The sequence below is a fragment of the Delphinus delphis genome, chromosome 15, assembly GCF_949987515.2.
Source record: "Delphinus delphis chromosome 15, mDelDel1.2, whole genome shotgun sequence".
Taxonomy (NCBI): Eukaryota; Metazoa; Chordata; class Mammalia; order Artiodactyla; family Delphinidae; genus Delphinus; species Delphinus delphis.
This window is the reverse complement of record NC_082697.1, coordinates 71,534,876-71,560,061: the sequence shown is the minus strand read 5'-3', so window position 1 is coordinate 71,560,061 and position 25,186 is coordinate 71,534,876. Positions and strand designations below refer to the sequence as shown.

The following is a 25,186-nucleotide window of genomic DNA, read 5'->3' as shown; positions in this document are numbered from 1 at the left end:
GGATGTGTGGAAAGGCCCTGCCACATTCTAACCCCAATATAACAGCTGTTGAACTTGCCCTGAACTTTCCTGTCTCTAGGATTTTGTTCAGACTGTTTCCTCTACCTAAAGTGGCCTCCTTCTTTCCCATGATCTGCTAAGTCCCAGTTTTCTTTCAGGGGAGCATTGTACCCCCAGTGCTAAACAGTACCAGACATGCAGCAAGTGCTGAATGAATGAAACCACCTTAAAAAATGTAAAACAGTCACATAAGCATTTGTGGAATAGTGAATGAATACTAGGTAATATTTATTATATGCTTATGTTGTGCAAGGCATTGTCCTAAATGCTTCACATATACTAAGCCACTTAATTCTCATAACACCCTATGAAGTAGGTCCTATTATGGTCCTAACCTGGGGAGACTGAATCACAGAGAGGTTAGGAAATCTGACTAGGTTCACACACTAGTAAGTGATGGAGCTGGGATTCGAATACAAAGTCCGATCCGAAGTTTGCTCTAAGCCTGGCTCCAAAACCTTGCAGCTCATCAGCATCGCGTGGGCGCTTTAAGAAAGTAAACTCCTGGCCCTGAAATTCTGATTGCACAGGTGAGGTGTGTGGTTGGTTGGCTGGCTGTGAGCAATAACACCCGAGGGCAAAGCGCGGTCGCATCCACGAATCTCGAGACCGCCTCCTCCCAGCCAAGTTTACTGCAGGCCTGACCCTGCCCCCTGCGAGGCGCGAGGGCTACTGGGAGTTGTAGTCGCACGGTACAGTTCGTCGGCGTCTCCCAGAAGTGACGCAAAGATCCCGCCTTCTCCTCGCCGCGTTTCCGCTGCTTCGGCTAAGCGGTGTGATTCTCCCGGAAGTGACGCAAAAGTCCCGCCTTCTCCTCACCGCATTTCCGCTGTTTCGGCTAAGCGGTGTGATTCCGGAGGTCGGGTGGTAAGTACTTCTTTGGCCTTTTGCTTCGCGGGGGGGGGACCCGGGTTGGGATACGTGCGGAGACTGTGAGGATGGGGGTCAGGAGGTGGCGGCCCGGGCCCCTTCTCGTGGCCCGTGACTTTCGGGCTTTACCGTAGGTCTGGACGCGCCCGCGGCAGCCGCTCCGCGCCGTCGCCATGTCGCGGTTTTTTACCACCGGTTCGGACAGCGAGTCCGAGTCGTCCCTGTCCGGGGAGGAGCTCGTCACCAAACCTGTCGGGGGTAACTACGGCAAACAGTGAGTGAGGGCCTGGGCCATGGGGACGACTCGGTGGGGTGAGGGGTTCGGCAGGCTGTGGAAGGCCGCGTATATGGGAGGGGAATGGAAATGGGGGCGGTGAGAGCGGGTTCTAAGGATGTTGAGAGTTTAAGGGACCGGAGCAGTGTTGGAGGGACAACCGTAACGCTAAGGGTGCTGTGAATTGTGGGAATCCACCCACCAGGCAAAGGATAGAGTCACAGAGAAAAGGTTTCCCACTGGCTGGGTGTGTTGCATCAGCAAGAAACCCCCAATACTCGCTTGATACCTGGGAGTTCCTTGATCTGGCTCTGAGGTTCTTAAACATCTATTAGTATTTTCCTGTTGTTTATCTCCATTTAAATACTCTTCACCCATCTCTGCAAATTAAAATTCTTTTCTCCCTTTGGAACGTTGTAATGTTTCTCAAACTTCTGTCATACACATGCCACCTTCATTATTTTTGTCACATACCTGTACTTAAGAATATATATATACATACCACTTCAAAGTCTTGTTTCAGCATAAAACTCTTTTTTTGTTTGTTTGTTTGCGGTACGCGGGCCTCTCACTGTTGTGGCCTATCCCGTTGCGGAGCACAGGCTCCGGACGCGCAGGCTCAGCGGCCATGGCTCACGGGCCTAGCCGCTCCGCAGCATGTGGGATCTTCCCGGACCGGGGCACGAACCCGTGTCCCCTGCATCGGCAGGCGGACTCTCAACCACTGCGCCACCAGGGAAGCCCTAAAACTCATTTTTAAAAGTGAAAAATAGAATCTGTGTATACCCACATGAATATGATATCATATCTGTGTTACAAGTGGAAAATCAACATCACTTGCTATAAAATAGGAAATAATTGGAAAAGCTAATAAGATGGAAAGAAAAGAGATATTGTTGCCAGCTGAATGCTGTCTGTGGTCTGGTTTTTAATTATTAAGTAAAAATATCTAGTAATGGAGGTGTCAAAGCCGTTGAGACTCTTTCCTTGCCCTCGGCCTGTCACACTCTGGGAAATACTGCTTTCTAGGACCTAGTTGAAGTACCACCTTTTCCATTCATTCTAGGTAAAGTACCTCTTTTCTCAACTTCTTTTAGTAATTCTTAGTGACTTGTGTCTTCACATAATTAATTTTTTGACACAGTAAATAAGCACTTTCGTTTGTTTATGTTTGAGAGGCTGGAGACGGTCATTTTTTTAATGTGTTACAACATTTGATAAAAGGCTTTCCTTGAAGTAAGCTTAAAAGATTGAGTTCTATATGATGAGGCCGTGAAGAGGAAGAATAAAACAAGATGAGTGTGGTAGGAATGGGCTACCTGCCCCATCGGAGAAGAAAAAGAGAGATCATTTGGAAAGACTGGAGCTAGGAACAGAGGTTAATGGTCTCTGTTCCTTCCAAATAGGCCATTGTTGCTGAGTGAGGATGAAGAAGATACCAAGAGAGTTGTCAGAAGCGCCAAGGATAAGAGGTGAGGCCTTGGGGAGGCGGGGTGATGGGGAGTTTCTGGAGCAGTGGTGGGTTTTCTGGTTGGTGATGGTGGGCATGTGCAATGTGGTATTGGGGTCTCAAACCAGGTTTGAGGAACTGACCAACCTTATCCGGACCATCCGTAATGCCATGAAGATTCGGGATGTCACCAAGTGCCTGGAAGAGTTTGAGCTCCTAGGAAAAGCATATGGGAAGGCTAAGAGCATTGTGGACAAGGAAGGTGTCCCCCGGTTCTATATCCGAATCCTGGCTGACCTGGAGGACTATCTTAATGAGGTGTGATTCCTGTGGGTGCAGGGGGATCTAGAAGGGGATTGTGGGCCTGGAGCTTTCTCCTGACCCCACACCCAGGGATCATGTCTCCTCTGAGTTGTTTGCCAGATATTCAGTATTTCCCAGAACATAAGAAATACGTTCTTATAAACATAAGGAGAGGGACTTTTTTATGTTAAGAATTTTAATTGTATATATTTTTATATTACCTCTTATTTGTGGTTTTGTACTTTTGATACATAAATAAAGCATTGGTAAACAATAAGAGGTATAGTTTTTAAGTAGTATAGTTGTTTGTAGATAGCAAGACCCAAAAGTTGTGAAGCCTGAAGTTTAGGGAATACTACTTAATCTCAGATCCCTGTTCTCCCTTTCTTCCCTATTCTTTCCTTCAGCTATGGGAAGATAAGGAAGGGAAGAAGAAGATGAACAAGAATAATGCCAAGGCCCTGAGCACCCTGCGCCAGAAGATCCGAAAATACAACCGAGATTTTGAGTCCCATATTACAAATTACAAGCAGGTGAGGGTGCTAGAGGGAGACTTTCTGAACTTTGGGGGCAGTGACCCCACGACTGAGACAAAAAAGTATTTGCAAATGGGAGGTGTGTGACTGGAGAAGGAATCATGAGAAAGCTCTGTGGGGTGGAGGAGGTGGGATGGGGTAGTTGGCAGGCATCCTTAATTATTCTCTCATTTCCTTCTGTCAAGAACCCTGAGCAGTCTGCAGATGAAGATGCTGAGAAGAATGAGGAGGATTCAGAAGGTGAGTGAGGAAAACCCTTAATTGCAAATGGTTAGGAGCTCTAAAATTAAGGGTTTCCTTGGCTTTTTTCTTGGTTGCCATTCATCTCTTCACTATTCTAACTCTTTTTTTCTCTCCCCTTTCCCACCAGGCTCTTCAGATGAGGATGAGGATGATGAAGGAGTCAGTGCTTCCACTTTCCTAAAGAAGAAATCAGAAGCTCCTTCTAGCGAGAGTCGGAAGTTCCTCAAAAAGATGGAGGTAAGAGCCAGGGTTACACTGAGGGGTGGTTTGTCTGCTGTGGACCATTCTTTGGTCTCTGGGGAGAAGAAAAGACTCACAGATCCTTAGGGTTGGGAGGGGTGGGATTTAGCAGAGTCTGGTCTGGGGACAGATTTCCTCTTCGATTAGAGCACTGAGTGACTTGGAATCTGGAGAACTAGATTCTGGGCCCAGCTCTGCCCCAGGGGAGCTGTGTGTCCCTGGAGCAAGTTAGCACTTCTCTTTGGGTCTTGGTGGTCCAGTCCAGCTCTTAAGATCCTGATTCAACCACTCTTCTGCTGCTCCGGAGAGTCTCTGAAACATGTGTCAGCAGGGAGAGCAGAGACACGAGTCAGTCTTCCCATCTTGTTTCTTCTGATCATCTTTTTTTTCTCTAAGGATGAAGATGAGGACTCAGAAGATTCAGAAGATGATGAAGATTGGGACACAGGTTCCACATCTTCTGATTCAGATTCAGAGGAGGAGGAAGGGAAACAGACAGTGCTGGCGTCGAGATTCCTTAAAAAGTAAGAAAAGTAATGGTACTTCGGGCTATAGTGGGAGGGGTAGGAAGCTTTTAATCATCTTGAAAGTTGTTGCTCCTGTGGAGTTCTTTTATTTATTTATTTATTTATTTTTCCCATTTCAGTTTTAATTTTTATTTGTCTTTTATTTTTATTTATTTTTACATTAAAAAGTTTTTTTATTGAAGTATAGTTGCTTTATAATACTATGTAAATTAGGGGTGTACAGTATAGTGATCCATAACTTTCTAAACTTATTTTTTATATTATTTATTTGGCTGTGTTGGGTCTTAGTTGTGGCATGTGGGATCTTCTCTGCAGCATGCGGGATCTTTTGTTGCGGCGCAGAGGCTCTTCATTGAGGCATGGGCTTCTCTCTAGTTGTGGCTTGCGGGCTCAGTAGTTGCGGCACGCGGGCTTAGTTGCCCCACAGCATGTGGGATCTTAGTTCCCCGACCAGGGGTTGAACCCACGTCCCCTGCATCGGAAGGTGTATTCTTAACCACTGGACCACCAGGGAAGTCCCTAGTGATCCATAATTTTTAAAAGTTATACTCCATTAGTTCCTGGTGTTGTACAGTATATCCTTGTAGCTCATTTTATTCCTAGTGGTTTGTACCTCTTAGTCCCCTACTCCTACATTGCTCCTCCCCCAATGGAGTCCTTTTAGGTTGTACAGGCCAACAGAGGGATCTCAGAGTCAAGTATGTTAGTTGGCTAAGATAAAGCTAATGTGTCCTGCAGATGAGATTTGAAGTTTCCAGTGTCCAAATATTTAACCATGACATTACTTGCTGCATGTGGACTGAGTGTTTATCTCTCTTTGGTGCTGATTAGCTGTGTGATATTGGATAAGCTCCTTAACCTTTCCAGTCTTCAGTTTTATCTTTTGTAAAATGGAGTGGTACTTGACCCTGTCTCAAGGATACCTGCAAAAATATAGGGAGGTGATACGCCTGGCTCAGCCTGGGACTGGCATGTGGTGTGCCCTCAGTGACAGTAGCTTCTCTTCTCACTCTTCCTGAGAACCTAGCATACAGCATATAGACTGCAGCAAGCCTTCCTGAACTTTACTAGTATCGTCATGGTATGGGGGAGGATTCTGATTTGGATTCTGGTCACAACCCTTACTACTTCAGTATCTGTCAACTTGGGTGAGTTACTTAGCCTTCTTAGGTCCTAGTTTCCTCCTTTGAAGTCAAGGTGACACCTATCCCTTTGTGTTCTACAGAAGTCGAGTATCAAGCTCAGTGATAACTGGCAGAAATACTGATGCTCTAAGGGTTGCTTTCCTGCTTTCAAAAGTTGGGGTTATGCAGCTTCAGGAGTTAGTGAGTTCCCTCACACTAGAGGGGTCAGACACAGCCATTTTATTGAGAAGCGTTTTTCTTTGTGTGCTCCAGGGAACACTGGTCAAATGCAGGGGGAGTATTGTGTATCTGATGTCTTTTTATTCACAGCACTTCTGACACCATATGTGTTTTTTTCTCATACCAGCTAGTTCTCCAACTCTCTGGACACCAACTGGGTGTTCAACACTAAGTCAGTTCTGACACTACCCAAAGTTAGCATAGACCCCATGAGACTGCCACCACCTTAGAGGCCAGTTGTAAGTTCCAAGTGTGGCTCCCGTACTTCTGACCAACCGGCTCTAAATTCAGAGAGTTACTACAGTCCCCTCCTCAGATTCGATAATTTGCTAGATTGACCCACAGAACTCAGGAAAGCTCTTTACTTACTATTACCAGCGTATTATAAAGGATACAACTCAGGAACCGCCAAATGGAAGAGATGCATAGGGCAGGGTATGGGAGAAGGGGCATGGAGCTTCAGTGTACTCTGAGTTCACCATCCTCCTAGCACTTCAGTGGTTCATCAACCAGGAAGCTCTCCAGATTATCATTTAAGGATTTTTATGGAGGCTTCATTATGTAGCCATGATTGGTTAAATCATTGGCTGTTGATGATGGGCTCCATTTCCAGTCCCTCTTATCCTCCCCGGTGGTCAGAGGGTGGAGCTATCAGTTCCACCCCTCTAATCATGCTTTGGTCTTTCTGGCAACCAGCCCCCATCCTGAAAGCTTTCTAGAGGCCTGTGAAGGCCTCATTAGAATGAAAGATGCTCCTATTGCTCAGGAAATTCCAAGGGATTTAGGAGCTCTGTGTCAGAAACTGAGGACAAAGACCACAGAATTATTTCTTATTACGCCACAGTATCATATTCCCTTCTTGGAGAGTTTACAACCATGTATCAGTTAAGCAAAATAGATCTGTTTAACTTTGTTTCATTAGCTATTTCTTAAATTTGCTTTACTGTGAAACTCATATTTTAAGCCTACTGACATCCTATAGACCTATCAACCTTATTATTGGTTCATATCTTTTATATCTTCTTTGTGTTTTTGTCTTTTCAATAATTGTGTATTGAAGTCTCCATTATTTGGACCAGTGTGTGTAGTGTACACTGCACATGTGCATTGCACAAAGGCTCCTATCTGAGGGAACAAGTGGGGACTAAGGTTAAACTTAGGACATCATGAGAAAAGAAAACAACAGACCGATATCTTTTATGAATTTAGATTCAAAAATCCTCAGCAAAAACCAGTCCAGCAGGGCTTCCCTGGTGGCGCAGTGGTTGAGAGTCCACCTGCCGATGCAGGGGACACGGGTTTGTGCCCCAGTCCAGGAAGATCCCACATGCCATGGAGTGGCTGGGCCTGTGAGCCATGGCCGCTGAGCCTGCACGTCCGGAGCCTGTGCTCCGCAGTGGGAGAGGCCACAACAGTGAGAGGCCCGCGTACCGCAAAAGAAAAAAAAACAAAAAAAAAACCACTCAGCGAAGTAGGAATAGAAGGGGGCTTCCTCTGCTTGATTATAGGGCATCTTTGAGAACACACATACAGTTGACCCTGGAACAGCATTGGTTTGAACTGCACAGGTCCACTTATATGCAGACGTTTTTCAGTAAATGCATGCTGTAGTACCACACGGTCCATGGTTGGTTGAATCTTCAGATGCAGAGGACCAACTGTAGAGTCACCTGCGGATTTTTGACGGGGGATTGCCACCCCATCCCCATGTCGTATCCCACGTCGATCATGGGTCAACTGTATATCTTCTCCTGTCCTTTTATTTCGTACTTTACCATGGTGTATGTTTAGGGATGTCTCTTACAAACCCAGCTCGGTTTTTTTTCTTTTTCATCTTACGATCATTGCTGTTTTTTTTCTGTTTTCAATTGTGCCACTCATAAAATTTACTGTTAATCATTTTTTAAGTGTCCAATTCAGTGTCATTGAGTGCATTCACTCGGTTGTGCAACCACCACCACTGTCTCCAAAACTTGATCTCTGCTTTTTAATCTATGCAGGTTAATTTACATTTATTGTGATTATAAATGTATTTTGTCTTGTTCTTGCTCTCTTATTAATGTGCTTTCTATTTATCCTCTTCCTATTTTTAACTTCCTTTTTTTAACATAAATTTATTTATTTATTTTTGCGTTGGGTCTTCGTTGCTCCGCATGGGCTGTCTCTAGTAGCAGCAAGCGGGGGCTGTTCGTTGCAGTGCATGGGCTCTCATTGTGGTGCCTTCTCTTTTTTTTTAATTTAATTTTTTTTTTTATACAACAGGTTCTTATTAGTTATCTATTTTATACATATTGCTGTATATATTGTCAATTCCAATCTTCCGTGTTGGCGTCTCTAGTTTCAGAGCACGGGCTCTAGGCATATGGGCTTCAGTAGTTGTGGCACGTGGGCTCAGTAGTTGTGGCTCGCGGGCTCTAGAGTGCAGGCTCAGTAGTTGTGGCCCACGGGCTCAGTTGTTCCGCGGCACATGGGATCTTCCCACACAAGGGCTCAAACCCGTATCCTTTGCATTGGTAGGTGGGTTCTTAACCAGTGCGCCACCAGGGAAGCCCACCACACATATTTAAAGTTAGCAATTTGATAAGTTACATGTTTATACTCATGAAACCATCACTACAATCAGAGTAAATAAAATCCATCACTCCTAAAAATTGCTTTATGCCCCTTTGTAAACCTTCTCTCCTGCCCCACTTCTCTTTGCCCTTTCTGTGGTCAACTGCTGATTTGCTTTCTATCACTAGATAAGTTGGCAGTTTTTAGAGTTTTATAGAAATGGATTCATACAGTATATAATTTGGTTGGGAGAGATTTGGTTTTCAGAATAATTATTTTAAGATTAATCCTATCTTTATTATTTTTACTATAGAGATTACCCTTGATAATCTAAAATTAGATTTAGTTAAAATGTCAAGTGTCAGAGGTTGGGTTAACCATGGGATCCTCAAAGGCCTTATTGACATTAAGCGTTTGTGGCTTTGTAGTGTCAAAGAATAATTCAGAGACACTATTGTACTTGTATAACAAGGTAGACCAACTTTTAAGATCGATTTCCAACCAAGACAAAAAAGAATTTGATAAGAGAAAGAGGAATAAAGAGAGAGGGAAAAACCACAGGCAGTGGTGGGAACGTTGAATTTTGTTTGCACATTTTTGTGTGTGTAAACTCATTAGCTAAGCTAGCCAAGGTTAGTTTCAGTTGTTAATGGATTATCTAGAAACATGACAGGCTGTCCCTATAATGTCTGCCAGCATCCTTTTTCAGCATCTCCATATTAAACCAGTCTATACCCTTCCTCTCGTCAGAATTTCTCAGCTTTCATCTTTTGGTCAAAACAAGCACGTAACGGAACACATTTAATCTCAAGAGCTTCAGTTTCTTTGATGTGGGATAATAAGGTTGTCTAGCAACATTTAAGCACCTGGATATTAGATAGTGGGTTTGGGCAGAAAATATGAGGATAGTCACAGATACAGTAAGAAACACTTAGGACCTTTATTTAATTTTCTAATCAGGCTAAGCCTATCTAGGAGAATGTCTTTAAGAATCACTTTAGTGAACTTTTAATCAAGTGGCTTTTTTCTTAATTGATTTGTTTTTTCCAAAGTATTCATCCAGGTTCAATAAGATGTTATTTATTGCACATCTTTATTTATTAGCCTTGACTGACCAGTATTTGAGATCAGTTTTATTTAGGGTTGATTCTTTTTTTAATTTTTAGCTGAGCCACGTGGCTTATGGAATCTTTGTTCCCTGATCAGGGATTAAACCTGTGCCCTCGGCAGTGAAAGCTTAGAGTCCTAACCACTGGACTGTCAGGGAATTCCCTATTTAAGGTTAATTCTTAGCTAAGGAATTTGTTAGTTTGGGGCTAAAATGTTCAAATTATTTGTTATTTTGGACCATACTAGAGGTAAATTACAGATCACATATTCGTGTTTCTGAATTTGTAGTTGGGGTAGGAATTCTTAAGTACAAACTGATGAAATCTAGTATCTTGGACCCCTTCTCATAAGTTACCATGTTGGAGTCTTAATCAAATGTGGATATTGGTTTGCAACCGTGGGAGCTCCCTGGTAAAATCTGAAACTATCCCCATGCACAGAGGACAAGGAAAGACGGAAGAAAGAGGCAGACCACTCCAGATTGGTAGGTGGCAGGTGTAATAAGCAAGGGAACTTAAATACAGGGTTTATCTTTGGCGGCCTGAAGATGAGTAGATCTCTGCACCTGTCTTCCAGAATCTTAAGAGTTTATGTAGAGGCTATAATAGAGCTCAGTCACATATTCAGATCAGATGGTCTCAACACATTGCTCTCAAGGCTGCATCCTAAGCCTCTCAAGGCTCCTAAGGTGGGAACCGTGAGCAGAACATACATTCCAAGGACAGAGGAGGGAGTAAGGAGCCTCCAGTACCCTGGGTCCAGTTCTTGGGTCAACCCATGGTCACGTCCTGTCAATGACCTCTTCCAATAGTGAGCAACCAAGATTTTTACTGTGAAACTTGGATAATGATGAACTAATACAGAAGAAGTTAAAAGAGGAGGAATACACAGAAAACGTTTGTTGTCTCAATTATGAATCCTAATCTGAAGGGTTTTGGAGGACGTTGTCTACATCTGATATGGTTGCCCTGTGGAATCTCTCCGAGATGCTATCTGCTTCTAAGAGCTACCTGGCTTCTGGAGTCCTTTTTAAAAGTGAACCTCAGGATAGATCTCTGGTGGGACTGGATCTCCAAGTTGTTAGGATCCTAAGGAAGAGTGTATGTCTAGGGCCTCTAGATCATAGTTGTGGTTAAGAGCGTGTGGAATGGTCCTTTTCAGTGTAGTTTTAGGACTAACTTCTATTGGTGTCTCTTAATGTCTTCAGCTTCTTAGCTGTGTAAAGGTGGAGGTGTATTTGGTGATGTCCCTCTAGCTGAGAGCATAAATGTCAGTTTTCTGATCGATTCTAACAAGATGTGAATATACCAAGGTATAATCTGTCATAGGGGAGAGATCAAGTCAAGTTTTAGGTCTTTCAGTTAGAATTTCATAGGATGAGAGTTTGTGTTTTTGAGGTGTGAATCACAATATCCTGAGGGCTTCGAGTAAAACTTTAGGCCAAGGATAATTAAGTTCTTTTGAAGTTTAGACAGCATTGATTTTTAAATAGCATGAAGTCCTGTGATCTCAGAGCTTTGGGGCTGGATGATGCAGACCAAGCAGTTTCAGCTTAATGAACATACTTCACGTATTTGCAAAGGATTTTACCTATGAAATGAGTTTTTATCATTACAGAATATTGCATTAGTACAGGAGGAAAAACCATTAAGCTTCTATTGAGTTATGGCATAGGGAGTTCCCTGGTGGTCTAGTGGTTGGGATTCGGCACTGCCATCGCCCGGGTTCCATTCCTGGTTGGAGAACTGAGATCCCACAAGTATCCCACAAGACACGTGGCATGGCCGCCCCCCCAAAAAAAATTATGGCATAAATCTTTTGGCAAAGGCAAGTTTTAATCCAACTAGCAAATTTATAAACTATTACTAAAGCATATTCAAACCTTTTAAGCAGTTAAAATGAAATTTATTTATAAACGTTTAAATGATGTTTTAATTATAGATAACTTGAATGTTTGTTCAAGTCTTTCTGGAGAGACTTTTTCCTCAGTATCTTTATAAAGTTTGAAATAATTTTTCCCTGTCATTTGGTTTATATTTCATTATATAAATATTAAAGTCTGGAAATGGTTTCAGACATCAAATAGCTTAAGTCCACTTTGAGGTAGCCAGTGATCTTTTTCTTTTTTGTTGGGGACATTTCGTTGTATTGAACAGTTTTTTTTAATTCAGAATTTATATTAATAATTGTCATAAGAGGGGAAAGAAAGGCAGGGAAAAGCAGCCAGTCTGGGAACCGCAAAAATTTTTTTGCTCTTTTTTTTTTTCTAAGCACTGATTTTAAACTGATAAATCAGTTGGTGATAAAAAGATTAGTCTGGGGACTTCCCTGGTGGTACAGTGGTCAAGAATCTCCCTGCCAATGCAGGGACACGGGTTCAAACCCTGGTCCAGGAAGATCCCACATGCCGTGGAGCAACTAAGCGTGTGCACCACAACTACTGAGCCTGCGCTCTAGAGCCTGGAGCCACAACGCCTGGAGCCCGTGCTCCTCAACAAGAGAAGCCACCGCAGTGAGAAGATGGCGCACTGCAACAAAGAGTAGCCCCCACTAGCCGCAGCTAGAGAGGACCCATGCACAACAACAAAGACCCAACGCAGCCCTAACTAACTAACTAAATAAATAAATAGATTTATTTATTAAAAAAAAAGATTAGTCTGGACAGAGCAACTAGTACCAAAGGACAACTGTGTTGCTTATGGATTCTTTGGAAAACCTTAGAGCTTAGTTGTGGAGCAACATGACAGGCTGATTTCTGTGTCTGTAGCAGCCTGGTTAGCACCCCCGTCTTATTAAACTAGGCCATACTCTTTCCTTCATATGAGTTGCTTAGTGTAATGTGGTAACAGACCTTGGTAAGTGGTCTGGCAGATTCAAATGCTTAGTGGTCCTTGCTTTGGTTATGGTTACAGTTATCCATAGGTCATTCTTGTAGAGTGTAACTTGGACCCAGGAACAGAAAAAGAGGGATTTTGTTGGGGGAAGAATCCTCAAGGTGGAGAGGGGGCTGATCCTTCATCTTCTCCTGTGTCTCTTGGCAGGGCCCCCACCACAGAGGAGGACAAGAAGGCAGCTGAGAAGAAACGGGAGGACAAAGCCAAGAAGAAGCACGATAGGAAATCCAAGCGCCTGGATGAGGAGGAGGAAGACAATGAAGGCGGAGAGTGGGAAAGGGTCCGGGGTGGAGTGCCCCTGGTTAAGGTGAGGATTTTAGAACGAAAAGGAATTGGGAAACAGTTTGGGAGAGCATGCAGGTACCCTCCTGGTCGAATTCGGGAGAACAATTAAGGCAAGAATAGGTTTCTGTCGGCCTGCATATAACTTGTGTGTTACCTAGGAGAAGCCAAAAATGTTTGCCAAGGGAACTGAGATCACCCACGCTGTTGTCATCAAGAAATTGAATGAGATCCTACAGGCACGAGGCAAGAAGGGAACTGATCGGTAAGATTCGTGGGCCTGGGCTGTGTCATTACAGGGTGAAAGCTCATTTTCTCTTAAGACACGGGGTGGAGGTTGGTAGGGAAAGTGGTATTTTGGGAAGATCTGTGTGTGGCTACAGTAGAAGGAATGATGTACTTGGACTACACCAGTCTATTTTTTGCTGTTTACATTCTGTTTGACCTTAGATCAATCACTTAACCTTTGGGGGCTGTTTTCCCATCTGTAAAATGGGAATAATACTCTTCTTTAGTTATTCAGTGACTAAAGAGGATGTTAGATTGTTAGCATTATTGCTATTTCTGTTTGGAATTTGTGAGAGAGAAGCAAGTATACAGGTGGTGAGGCTAGGGGTGGGTATTGAGAATGAGGCTGCCTTTCTTGTCTGAAGAGGGTGTGCTGTATGACAGGATAAGACTTTTTTATTTGTTTCCTGTGGCTCACCCAATTCTATACCCCTCCAGTGCAGCCCAGATTGAGCTGCTACAGCTGCTGGTTCAGATTGCTTCTGAAAACAACCTGGGAGAGGGTGTCATCGTCAAGATCAAGTTCAATATCATCGCCTCTCTTTATGACTACAACCCCAACCTGGCCACATACATGAAGGTGAGAACAATAACGAGCATCCCACGGCGGAGCTGGTGGGTCATGGGAAGGTGGCTAGTGACTCAAGACTCAAGGACTGTTGGAGCAGTCTTGGTGGTTGAAGGCCCGTGGATTCCTGGTGTAGGGCTCTTGGGAGGCATCTCCTTGTTCCACCTTCACACCTCTGACTGCTGTCTGATCTCTTGGCAGCCTGAGATGTGGCAGAAGTGTCTGGACTGCATCAATGAGCTGATGGATATCCTGTTTGCAAACCCCAACATCTTTGTTGGAGAGAACATTCTGGAAGAGAGTGAGAACCTGCAAAACGCTGACCAGGTAAAGAGGGGATTTGGCAGGCTATTTGGAAGTGTGTGTTGTCTGCTTTGGGAAGCCTTGTTGGAGACAGAAGGGTTGAAGTCTAGGACTGGAATCTGGGCTAATTTATTTCCTCCTTTGCCTTCTGTTCAGCCGCTGCGTGTCCGTGGCTGTATCCTAACTCTGGTGGAACGAATGGATGAAGAATTTACCAAGATAATGCAAAACACTGATCCTCACTCCCAAGGTGAGCCCGAGCAAGCATGGGCATCAGTGAGAGGAAAAGTGCAGGGATTAAAATGAAGGATTATACTAAGTGAGAATGTTCGGAAAGCCAGCCCTTCCTCACCCCAGCATTCATACCACAGGGCCTCTTTAAGATACTGGACCCCACTCCCGTAGCTTCTGATTCAATAGGTCTGGGTGAGATCTCACACTTTGCATTTCTAACATGTTCCTAAGTGATGGTGCTGTCTGCTACTTTGAGAACTGTTGGGGTATAATGATCTCTGTCCACTTGGCTTGTTTAGCTTGTACACCTTAAGCATTAGAATGGGGAAATGCAGGACATTTACACAGTAAAATGTGAGTGTCCACATGTGTCCACCAAGTCAAAGGTATATTGATGAACAAGACAGCTTGGGGCCTTCATGCTCATGGAGGTTACATTTCGGTGCTGAAGCAAGGCAGCTCTACAAAAAAATGAGCGAGTCAGTTGTAGATAATGTAAAGTGTGAATTAGAAATTCAGATCGGGACATGTGACAGGATGTCTGGAGTGGTGGCTGCTTTAGGTAATGGTTGAAGAAGCATCTGTAGGTAGGGCACATTTGAGGTGAGAGCCGAATGAGAAGGAGGAGGAGGAGTTAATTGGGAGGAATTAGCAGAAGAGAGTGCCTGACAGCAGTGGAGAGTGAGCTTGACATGTCCCAGGAGAGGATGGTATTTTTAGGGCACAGTGGGTTAGACTTTTCTGATGGGTACAGAAAACACATGCAGAGGTAATTGGATTGATGAGGGACATATGATTGGGAAAGCCTGGGTGCCTGGCTAAGCTGAGGGTGGGTGCTCTCCCTGCCAGAGTACGTGGAGCACCTGAAGGACGAGGCACAGGTGTGCACCATCATTGAGCGTGTGCAGCGCTACCTGGAGGAGAAGGGCACCACTGATGAGATCTGTCGCATCTACTTGAGGCGCATCCTCCACACCTACTACAAGTTTGATTACAAGGCCCATCAGCGGCAGCTTACCCCCCCTGAGGGCTCCTCAAAGGTAAGTGCTTGGCCACCATGTCAGAGGGGAGAGGGGTGTGTCCATTGGTTCTGCATGTCTTTCAGGACTTCATGGCAGATCTTCTATTCCCTGGGGACTGTCTGTGGTGGAGCAGAGGGACTAGGAAGAGGCTGGATGGCGTCTCGTCTTTGGTTGCTGAAGGCTGAGCCATTTACAACCATTGTCCTTGACATATTTCCTCCTCCAACAATATCTCCCCCTACCCCCTACCCCTCCAGTCGGAGCAAGACCAGGCTGAAAATGAGGGCGAGGACTCAGCTGTGCTAATGGAGAGACTGTGCAAGTACATCTATGCCAAGGACCGCACAGACCGAATCCGCACATGCGCCATCCTCTGCCATATCTATCATCATGCTCTGCACTCCCGCTGGTACCAGGCCCGTGACCTCATGCTCATGAGCCACCTACAAGACAACATTCAGCACGCGGACCCGCCAGTACAGGTAGGATGGGAAGGAGGCGCTGTGGCCCTGGTGGCACAGGGAAGACCAGGCCAGGCCCCCTGTCCACTCTGTTCAGGCAAAGTGGCTCAGGCAGATTAGCCACGTGTCTGGCTAATGCAGATACAGGGAGACACTTGGTCCTTCCCGAGTGCGAGCATTCTTTGATTCTCCTACATGTTAACATAGAGTTCTCTGGGATAGGATTTGGGTTCAACTAACATTTATTATAACTACTGTGTGTCTGGTTTGGAACAAACATTAGGAGATCATCTTACTTAAAAAGATGAAAAAGCGTTTAAGCAGTTAAACTGAGAAGGACAAGGACCCAAATACAGTGTGATGTGTGAAACATAAAATTTTGTGTGTGGCAGCATTGTGAGGACATTTTCATGTAGGAGTATTATAATTGTGTCTAGGTATAGATCCTATAAATGTGTGTTTAGAACAATTGTGAGGTATTTATGTGTAAAACATGTGGTGAGCTTGTCTGGTGGTGCTTTTTGAATAGCACACCTATTTTTTATTCCATTGTATGAATTTATCACAGGTTCTTGATATTTCTCTTGATACCTGATCAACCAGTTTGGGGTATTATAAATGAAGCTCTTGTGATTTATGTGTAAGTTTGTGTGGATGTATGGTTTCTCTCGGGTAAATACTTAAGAGTGGAATTGCTGCATCATAGTGTCGGTGTATGTCCAGTTTTATAAGAAGCTCAAAAATGGGACTTCCCTGGTTGTTCAGTGGTTAAGAATCTGCCTGCCAATGCAGGGGACACGGGTTCAAGCCCTGGTCCAGGAAGATCCCACATGCCGCAGAGCAACTAGCCCACAACTACTGAGCCTGTGCTCTAGATCTAGAGCCTGCAAGCCACAGCTACTGAACCCCCGCTCAGTACTGAGTACTCTGCTCAACAAAGAGTAGCCCCAGCTCGCTGCAACTAGAGAAAGCTTGTGCGCATCAGTGAAGACCCAAGGCAGCCAAAAGTAAATAAATAAATAAATTTATAAAAAAAAAAAGAAACTCAGAAATGGTTGTACCATTTTTCACTTCTACTTTGTCAATATTTAGTGTTGTTGGTCTTCTTAATTTTGGCCATCATGGTTGTTGTCTAATGGTATCTCAATGTGGGGTTAGTTTGTAGTTCCCTGATAACTATTGAAATTGACTACTTTTTAAATGTTTATTGGCCCTTTATATATCTTCTTTTGTGAGATGTCTGGTCAACTTTTGCCCCCCCCCGTTTTTTAAAGATTGGATTATTCATCTTTTTATTATTGAGTTGTAGGAAATCTTTATATATCCTGGATACCAGTCCTTTGTCAGATAAAAGCTTTACAATTTTTTTCCAGTGTGTGGTTTGCCTATTCATTTTCTTAACCATGTGTTTTGATGTATATTCTAATATATCAGTTTTATCTCTTTTGGTTATTTTCTGGGTCCTATCTAAAGAAACTTTTTCCTACTTGCAATTCATAAAGATATTCTTTTTGTATTTTTAGTTTTTGGAAGTTCTTGTGGTTTTAGCTTTCATATTTAGGTCTATGTTTTCTGCATATGGTGTGAAGTCAGGGTCAGAGACGTTCTTTCCCCATTATATTGCTTTGGTGCCTTTGTGGAAAACCACATGAAAAACCAACCACATGACCCTATAAATGTATTTCTGGGCTCTCTATTCTATTCCATTCATTCATCTTTTTGTCCTTCCTTACGCCAGTTCCACACTGTCTCGATAGCTGTGCCTTTAGGGTTAAGTCTTTTTTTTTAATTAATTAATTTATTTATTTATGGCTGCGTTGGGTCTTCGTTGCTTCGCCCAGGCTTTCTCTAGTTGCGGCAAGCAGGGGCTGCTCTTCGTTGCGGTGCGTGGGTTTCTCATTGCGGTGGCTTCTCTTGTTGCGGAGCGTGGGCTCTAGGCACACAGGCTTCAGTACTTGTGGTACTCGGGCTCAGTAGTTGTGGCTTGCAGGCTCTAGAGCGCAGGCTCAGTAGTTGTAGCGTATGGGCTTAGTTGCTCCACGGCATGTAGGATCTTCCCGGACCAGGGCTCGAACCCATGTCTCTTGCATTGGCAGGCGGATTCTTAACCACTGCACCACAGGGAAGTCCCTAGGGTAAGTCTTGAAGTCAGGTAGTATGACTCTTCCAACTTTGTTGTTTTTTAAGAATAGTTGGAATGTTCTGTGACATTTGCATTTCCACATAAATTTCAAAATCAGCTTGTCAATTTGTGCAAAAATGCCTGCTGGGATTATATTGAATCTGTAAATCAGTTTTGGGAGAACTGACACCTTAACAACTTTGCACCTGTTGATCTTATGTGTTATTCTTCGTTTAATTTCTTCAGTTTCTCTCTGCAGAGGTAATATACATCTTCTAAAAAATTATTCCTGAGAATTATACGATTTTTGATGCTATCGTAAATGCAATTTTTTAATTTAATTTAATTTTTTATTTTGTCCACATGGCTGGTGGAATCTCAATTCCTCAACCAAGGGTTGAACCTGGGCCACGGCAGAGAAAGCACTGAATCCTAACCACTAGACCACCAGGGAACTCCTGTTAATTTCATTTTTAAATTGTTAACTACTAGTATCTAAAAATAGAGTTAATTTTCTTACATTGGCCTTGGATCCTGCCATTTTGCTAAATTCAGTTTTAGTCTGGCCTTCTGTCCTGTGTATTTGCAGATTCAACCAAGTGCAGATTGAAGATATTTGGGGGGAGGGGGAGGGATTCCAGAAAGTTCCCCCAAAAAACCAAAATTTGCCTTGTTTGGTAACTATTTACATAGCACTTACATTGTATTAGGTGTTACAAGTAATCTACAGATGATTTAAATTACATGGGAGGACATACCGTAAGTTATATTCAAATACTATTCCATTTCATGTAAGAGACTTGAGCATCTGCAGATTTTGGTATCCATGGAGGGTCCAGGAACCAATCCCCCATGGATACTGAGGGACAGCTGTATTGGGTCTCTGAAACTTCTCTTTCTTTTTTGTTTTTTGCCATATTGTAATGACTCAAATCTCTAATACTTAGTGCTGAATAGAAGTGAGAGCAGACATCTTGCCTCCTTCCCAGTATCAGCAGGGAAGCAGTGAACATTTCACCATTAAGAAGAATGTTACCTATTTTTATAGATAGTATTTTTGTAGATAGACTTTCTCAGATTGATGGAGTTCTCTTCTGATCCTAGTTGGCTGGGAATTTTTGTCCTTAATAGGTGTTGAATTTTGTCAAAATCTTTTTCTGCATCTATTGAAATAATGCACAGTTATTTCTCCATTATTCTGTTTATATCGTGAATAACCGTGATTTTAGATTTTTATATCAGGCTTTCATTCCTGTGATATATCCTACTTGGTCATGGTATATTATCTTTTATGTATTGCTGGATTTTGCTTGCTGGTATTTTTTTAAGGCTCTTTGTATCTAAGTTCATGACCGGCATTGACCTCTATATTTTTGTTGTCAGTAAAGACTTGGTCTTTCCCCCCCACGAAAATCCGTACTACCTACAATCTTCCCTATCTTAATTATTGACAAGTCCATCTTTTCAGTTGCCTAGGCCCAGAAGCCTTGAATTCATCTTTGATTCTTGTTTTTCTCTCACATTGATTCCCCACCCATTTGTGTTGAAAATCCCTATCTGACCACTTATTATCACTTCCACCGCCACCCTCTGGTCTAAGCCACCATCATGTTCCCTGTCTCTCTCTCTCTGCTTCTGCCCTTATATCCCTTCAGGCTGTTCTTTCTTTTTCTTTTTTTTTTAATGTTTATTCCTTTTACTTTTTTAATTTATTTTTGGCTGCATTGGGTCTCCATTGCTGCACTCGGGCTTTCTCTAGTTGCGGCGAGTGGGGGCTGCTCTTCATTGCAGTGCGCAGGCTTCTCATTGCAGTGGCCTCTCTTTGTTAACGGAGCACGGGCTCTAGGGCGCACAGGCTTTAGTAGTTGCGGCGCGTGGGCTTAGTTGCTCCACGGCATGTGGGATCTTTCCGGACCAGGGATCAAACCCATGTCCTCTGCATTGGCAGGTGGATTCTTAACCACTGTGCCACCAGGGAAGCCCCTTCAGGCTTTTCTTAATGCAGCAGCCAGAATAACCCTGTTAATAAAGTCAAATTATGTCACTTATTTGCTCAAAAGCTTCCTGTGGTTTCCCATCTTTAAATCTTTTTTTTTTTTTTTTTTTTTGCGGTACACGGGCCTCTCACTGTTGTGGCCTCTCCTGTTGCGGAGCGCAGGCTCAGTGGCCATGGCTCACGGGCCTTGCCGCTCCGCAGCATGTGGGATCTTCCCGGACCAGGGCACGAACCCGTGTCCCCTGCATCGGCAGGCGGACTCTCAACCACTGCGCCACCAGGGAAGCCCATCTTAAAATCTTTAACATGGTTTACGACGCCCTGTGCTTGCCCAGCCTCCAGTTTCTGATCACATCTTTTACCAGCTCTAGCCATAGTGCATTCCTTGTCCTTGAATACATCTGGCATAGGGCCTTTGCACTTACTTTTCATTTTTCCTAGAATATTGTTCTTCTTGCAGAGATCTGCATGACTTGCTCTTTCTTTTTCTGTTAGGTCTTTATTAATTTTTTTAAAAATTCAATTTATTTATTTTTGGCTGCATTGGGTTTTCGTTGTGGTGCGTGGGCTTCTCACTGCAGTGGCTTCTCTTGTTGCAGAGCTCAGGCTCTAAGCCCATGGGCTTCAGTAGTTGTGGCCCGCGGGGTCTAGAGTACAGGCTCAGTAGTTGTGGTGCACAGGCTTAGTTGCCCCACGGCATGTGGGATCTCCCCGGACCAGGGATCGAACCCGTGTCCCCTGCATTGGCAGGCGGATTCTTAACCACTGCGCCACCAGGGAAGCCCAGGTCTTTATGTTTTAAACATCCCCTTCAAAATGAGCCCTTCCCTAGTTATCCTACATAAAATTGCGAGTTCCCACCACTTCTGCCACCGCTCAGACTCCCTTCTTAACTCCCTCGTCTACTTTATTTTTCTCCTTAGCTTGGTTCACCACCTGCATATTATGCTTATTTTGTCCTCCACACCCCTGTCCCTAGAGTGTAAGCTCCATGGAAGGGGAGGAACTGGTCTATTTTGTTCTCTGTCCTAACCCTGTGAAAGACTTGCCTTGTGGCTATCACCTCTGAGTTCATTGCCCTTCGCTCTTAGATCCTGTACAACCGCACCATGGTGCAGCTGGGCATCTGTGCCTTCCGCCAAGGCCTGACCAAGGATGCTCACAACGCCCTGCTGGACATCCAGTCAAGCGGCCGGGCCAAGGAGCTTCTGGGCCAGGGCCTGCTGCTGCGCAGCCTGCAAGAGCGCAACCAGGAGCAGGAGAAGGTGGAGCGGCGCCGGCAGGTGCCCTTCCACCTGCACATAAATCTGGAGCTGCTGGAGTGTGTTTACCTGGTGTCGGCCATGCTCCTGGAGATCCCCTACATGGCCGCCCATGAGAGTGACGCCCGCCGACGCATGATCAGCAAGCAGTTCCATCACCAGCTGCGGGTGGGCGAGCGGCAGCCCTTGCTGGGTGAGTGTGCGGCTCTGTAGTGCAGCAGACTTTGCTTGTAATCAAAGGATTAAGAGAAGATAAAGGGAGTAAACTTTCCCACAAGATGATTCCATTTGATTTAATGGCATCTCCGTGTATGGCCTGAAAGCATCATTTTTACTAAGTAGTCTCCATGGTCTCTTACCATAGGACACGTTGTCTTAGCTTACAAATTAAGCTCCCTGCTTTCTGTCATTTTCCCCTTCAGTCTTTTTTTGTCAGTAGTATCTTTCTACCAAGTTGACAAGACAAGACATCTACCAAGTCTATGATGTTATACACCCCCAGCACCTTCAGAAGTTCTTCATTGCCTGTAGAATAAAGTCCAGCCGCCTCAGTCACTAAGTTAAAAGTCTCCATGACCTGATTCCAACGATATTTTTAATTTAGGATAAACTTACATAGTACTTTTTTCTGCCTGGCCCGAAGTGTTTTATAAATAATAATAATTCATTTATTCTTCATTAGTCATAACCCTATGAAGATACTATTATGACCCCCTTTTTCCTGATTAAGAAACTGAGGCACAAAAGTTAAGTGACTTTACCCAGGGATAACACAGCTGGTATGTGTCTCTCTGACCTTTTTCTCTTTTTCCCTTTCATCCATATTATTTTTTAGCTAACTAACTGGACCCTTGGCATTCAAGAATCTAACATTGGCTTCTTTGAGCACTTTTAGAGATCTGATCATTCATTCCAGAGGTTGAGTGAGTTGTGATTTCACTGGGAAAGGAATTTGAATTGCACCCTTCCTGTAAGGCTGGTGCATGGAAGGACTTGGCAACTGAGCCAAGCTTACTGTCCACAGCCACGTCCCTCTACAGATTTGTCCTCTACTGGTTGTGTGTATGGTCATATTAAGTGCAGGCGCACTTCAGGCAAATTATGTTTGGGCTATGTAGTGATGCTTTACTTTGTTTTGTTTTAATTGGAAAATTGCCAGTGAAAATCTGTATGTCCAGCATCTCTTAGGGCTTCTTGGTTCACATTCCCCGCCTCTCTACTACTGCCTGCAGTGGATGTTAGACATTTTTTTTAGGTCAGTGAACCTTGTAAGAATCTGATAAAAGCTGTGGACCCTTTCCTAGGAGAATGTGCGTAAGAGTACACACAGCAATTTGTCAGCATTTTCAAGGAGTTCACCAATCCCCTGAGGCACATCATAGACTAAGTCTAAATGTAAATACAGTTATTTTGATATTAAGTGACTTATACAGTCACATGGCTACTTAATGGAGAGCTGGGAGAGTCTCAGTCCAGTTGTTTGCTCTCCTAGCCTGGGTTCCTCCTTAAATAGTGCTTGTTGGGGAAGGAGCCCTCATCCCAAGTTTCCCTAGGCCCTCCCTCATTCCCAACCTTTCAGGTCCCCCCGAGTCAATGAGGGAACACGTGGTCGCTGCCTCCAAGGCCATGAAGATGGGTGACTGGAAGACCTGCCACAGTTTTATCATCAACGAGAAGATGAATGGCAAAGTGTGGGACCTTTTCCCGGAGGCTGACAAAGTCCGAAGCATGCTGGTTAGGTGAGCAGAGAACAAGACCCTAGTGGGTGGGGAAGAAAAGACTTGGTCTCCTTCACTGAAGATCTGCCCCTTTTCTCCCTTCTCCCCACAGGAAGATCCAGGAAGAGTCACTGCGGACCTACCTCTTCACCTACAGCAGTGTCTATGACTCCATCAGGTAGGATGGGCCCTGAGGAGGCACAGGAGCCCCAGCTTTGTGGTCGAGGGTCCTAATTGCTCTTGGCCTTTGTCCCCAGCATGGAGACACTGTCTGACATGTTTGAACTGGACCTGCCCACTGTGCACTCCATCATCAGCAAGATGATCATTAACGAGGAGTTGATGGTAAGGGCCATCAACATGGGCACATGGGCAGGTGGAGTCATGGAGAGATTGGAGTACAGGAGACTGATCTGTCCCTTCCTCGGCCTCACTTCTGTCAGGCCTCCCTGGACCAGCCGACACAGACAGTGGTGATGCACCGCACTGAGCCCACTGCCCAGCAGAACCTGGCACTGCAGCTCGCTGAGAAGCTGGGCAGCCTGGTGGAAAACAATGAGCGGGTGTTTGACCACAAGCAGGGTACCTATGGTGGCTACTTCCGAGGTGAGTGCTTCCATCCCCTCTGCGCTCCCAGGGTCCTGGCCCCCTTACTGCCTCTCCCTTGGCATTCACCCCCCGCCCCTCCCCATCTCTCTCCTGCAGACCAGAAGGATGGCTACCGCAAAAATGAGGGCTACATGCGCCGGGGTGGCTACCGCCAGCAGCAGTCTCAGACGGCCTACTGATTGCTTGACTTCAGTCCCCAGTGCCCTAAACCATTCAGCGTTTAGGTCCAGCCACACCCCAGTCATTAAAGGTCTATTTAGAGTTGCTGCAGTTCTGCCTGTCTGTGTGTCGCCAGAGGTGTGTTGGACACATTTATTTCCTAATTATATTTCTAAGCTTCTGTCCCATGACAGGCACAAGGCTCAGGATGCAGGGATGACTTGCACGTATCCCTGACTTCAAAGAGCTTGCTGCTCTTTGACATTTGACCGGAAAATTGTAATAACATGTGATAAGTTATAACAGGCATTTTTTTAAAACGTGGTGGGCATATTGAATAGGATGTGATTATGGGGCATAAATGTCAGGGAAAGCATAATGGAGGCAGTGGTGATGGACGTTGTGAGTGGATGGGTGGTGGTTCACCAGGCAGGGAAAAGGGAGAGTTAGTCTAGACCTGTGTGAAGTGTAGTCCTCAGACCAGTGTGGATGCACAGTTAGCCTGTCCATGACAAAACAGGCACCATAATTAAGAGTAAGCACTGAGAAGCTTTGCCATTGCTGTGATATCTAAGCATGTGATCGATTTTCTAATTTGTGTATATAGTGTTTTCGAAAGTATTTACCCACAGTAGGCTGGAAATTTTTTTAATGGCCCTTCACCACATTTGAAAAGCATTGATGTAGGCAAAGGAAAAAGCACTTAAACAGGATGAGAGGAGCAAAAGAATAGTGTGGTTGGTATAAAGTGTTTGTGGAGTATGTGCAGAAGATCAACTAGAGGCTTAATCCGGGGGCCACCTCATGAAGGCTAAATGCTTTGGACTTGTGGAAACAAAATAGAATGGATCCATCTTTAAGAAGGGAAATGGAGCAGTACTGTGGAGTATAGAGTTGGAGGCAGAGAGCCTACCAGAGTAAAAAGCATCTAAAGCCAGGGTGGGGCTTCCCTGGTGGCACAGTGGTTGGGAATCCGCCTGCCAATGCAGGGGACACAGGTTCGAGCCCTGGTCCAGGAGGATACCACATGCCGCGGAGCAGCTAGGCCCGTGCGCCACAACTACTGAGCCTGTGCTCTAGAGCCCATGCTCCGCAACAAGAGAAGCCACCGCAATGGGAAGCCCGTGCACCGCAACTAGAGAAAGCCTGCGCGAAGCAGTGAAACCCAACACAGTCTAAATAAATAAATAAATTTTAAAAATAAATAAATAAAGCCAGGATTGGGTTGGGGTTAGAGGTGAGGGAATGATAGAAGAGGGATGTATGTGTCAAGCTGTGGGGTTCTGTGACAGGTTGAATCTGAGAGTAGTAAAAGCGACAGATATCTCAAGGGATAAATTGACAATAGGGATGTTATCAAGAAATTGTTGGGCTAGTCTGTGTGTACAGAAATACAAGAAGAGCAGGGGTGCAGAGTGGGTTTGATAATGAGGTTGGTTTTACGAATGTTGAGTTTGAGGTTCCTCTGGGACATAAACAAGGCAGTTGGAGGTTAAGGTTTGGGATGCATATTAATTAGACTATTAAGCTGCTCTAACAAACGGACTCCAAAGCAATGATTCACACAAAATAGTTTAGTTCTCATGTGACAGTCCAGAGGTAGGTGAGTGGCCCTGGCTTGGAGTCAAACAACTATATTACAGGATCATCTGGGGACTCAAGGTCCTACTGTCTTAATGCTTCACCATCCCCTAGGTGGTGGTTCTCATCTGTATGGTTGAAGCTAGTGCACCAGCCC

The 25,186-nt window shown here is 44.5% G+C and overlaps 1 protein-coding gene across 1 annotated transcript; it reads left to right on the top strand.

Annotated features, from left to right (window-relative positions):
• The first annotated feature begins 872 nt into the window (after positions 1 to 872).
• On the top strand, positions 873 to 23,553 carry EIF3C (eukaryotic translation initiation factor 3 subunit C). The gene is made up of 21 exons (XM_060032010.1): positions 873 to 927; positions 1,065 to 1,204; positions 2,611 to 2,676; positions 2,783 to 2,972; positions 3,365 to 3,490; positions 3,679 to 3,733; positions 3,864 to 3,973; positions 4,373 to 4,500; positions 12,572 to 12,731; positions 12,868 to 12,971; positions 13,433 to 13,574; positions 13,764 to 13,889; positions 14,022 to 14,115; positions 14,949 to 15,139; positions 15,379 to 15,603; positions 20,792 to 21,155; positions 22,542 to 22,701; positions 22,793 to 22,858; positions 22,938 to 23,025; positions 23,124 to 23,286; positions 23,386 to 23,553. Exons 2-21 carry the CDS (start codon positions 1,104 to 1,106, stop codon positions 23,466 to 23,468), a joined length of 2,742 nt encoding a protein of 913 aa, XP_059887993.1. The 5' UTR covers positions 873 to 927; positions 1,065 to 1,103; the 3' UTR covers positions 23,469 to 23,553.
• The last annotated feature ends 1,633 nt before the right edge of the window (positions 23,554 to 25,186 follow it).

Bases quoted from the DNA above. Each gene is read 5' to 3' on its own strand.
- EIF3C (XM_060032010.1), top strand. From the start codon at position 1,104: ATGTCGCGGTTTTTTACCACCGGTTCGGACAGCGAGTCCGAGTCGTCC. The intron at 3,491-3,678 runs GTGAGGGTGCTA...CCTTCTGTCAAG, and splicing joins ATATTACAAATTACAAGCAG to AACCCTGAGCAGTCTGCAGA. The intron at 23,287-23,385 runs GTGAGTGCTTCC...TCTCTCCTGCAG, and splicing joins CTATGGTGGCTACTTCCGAG to ACCAGAAGGATGGCTACCGC.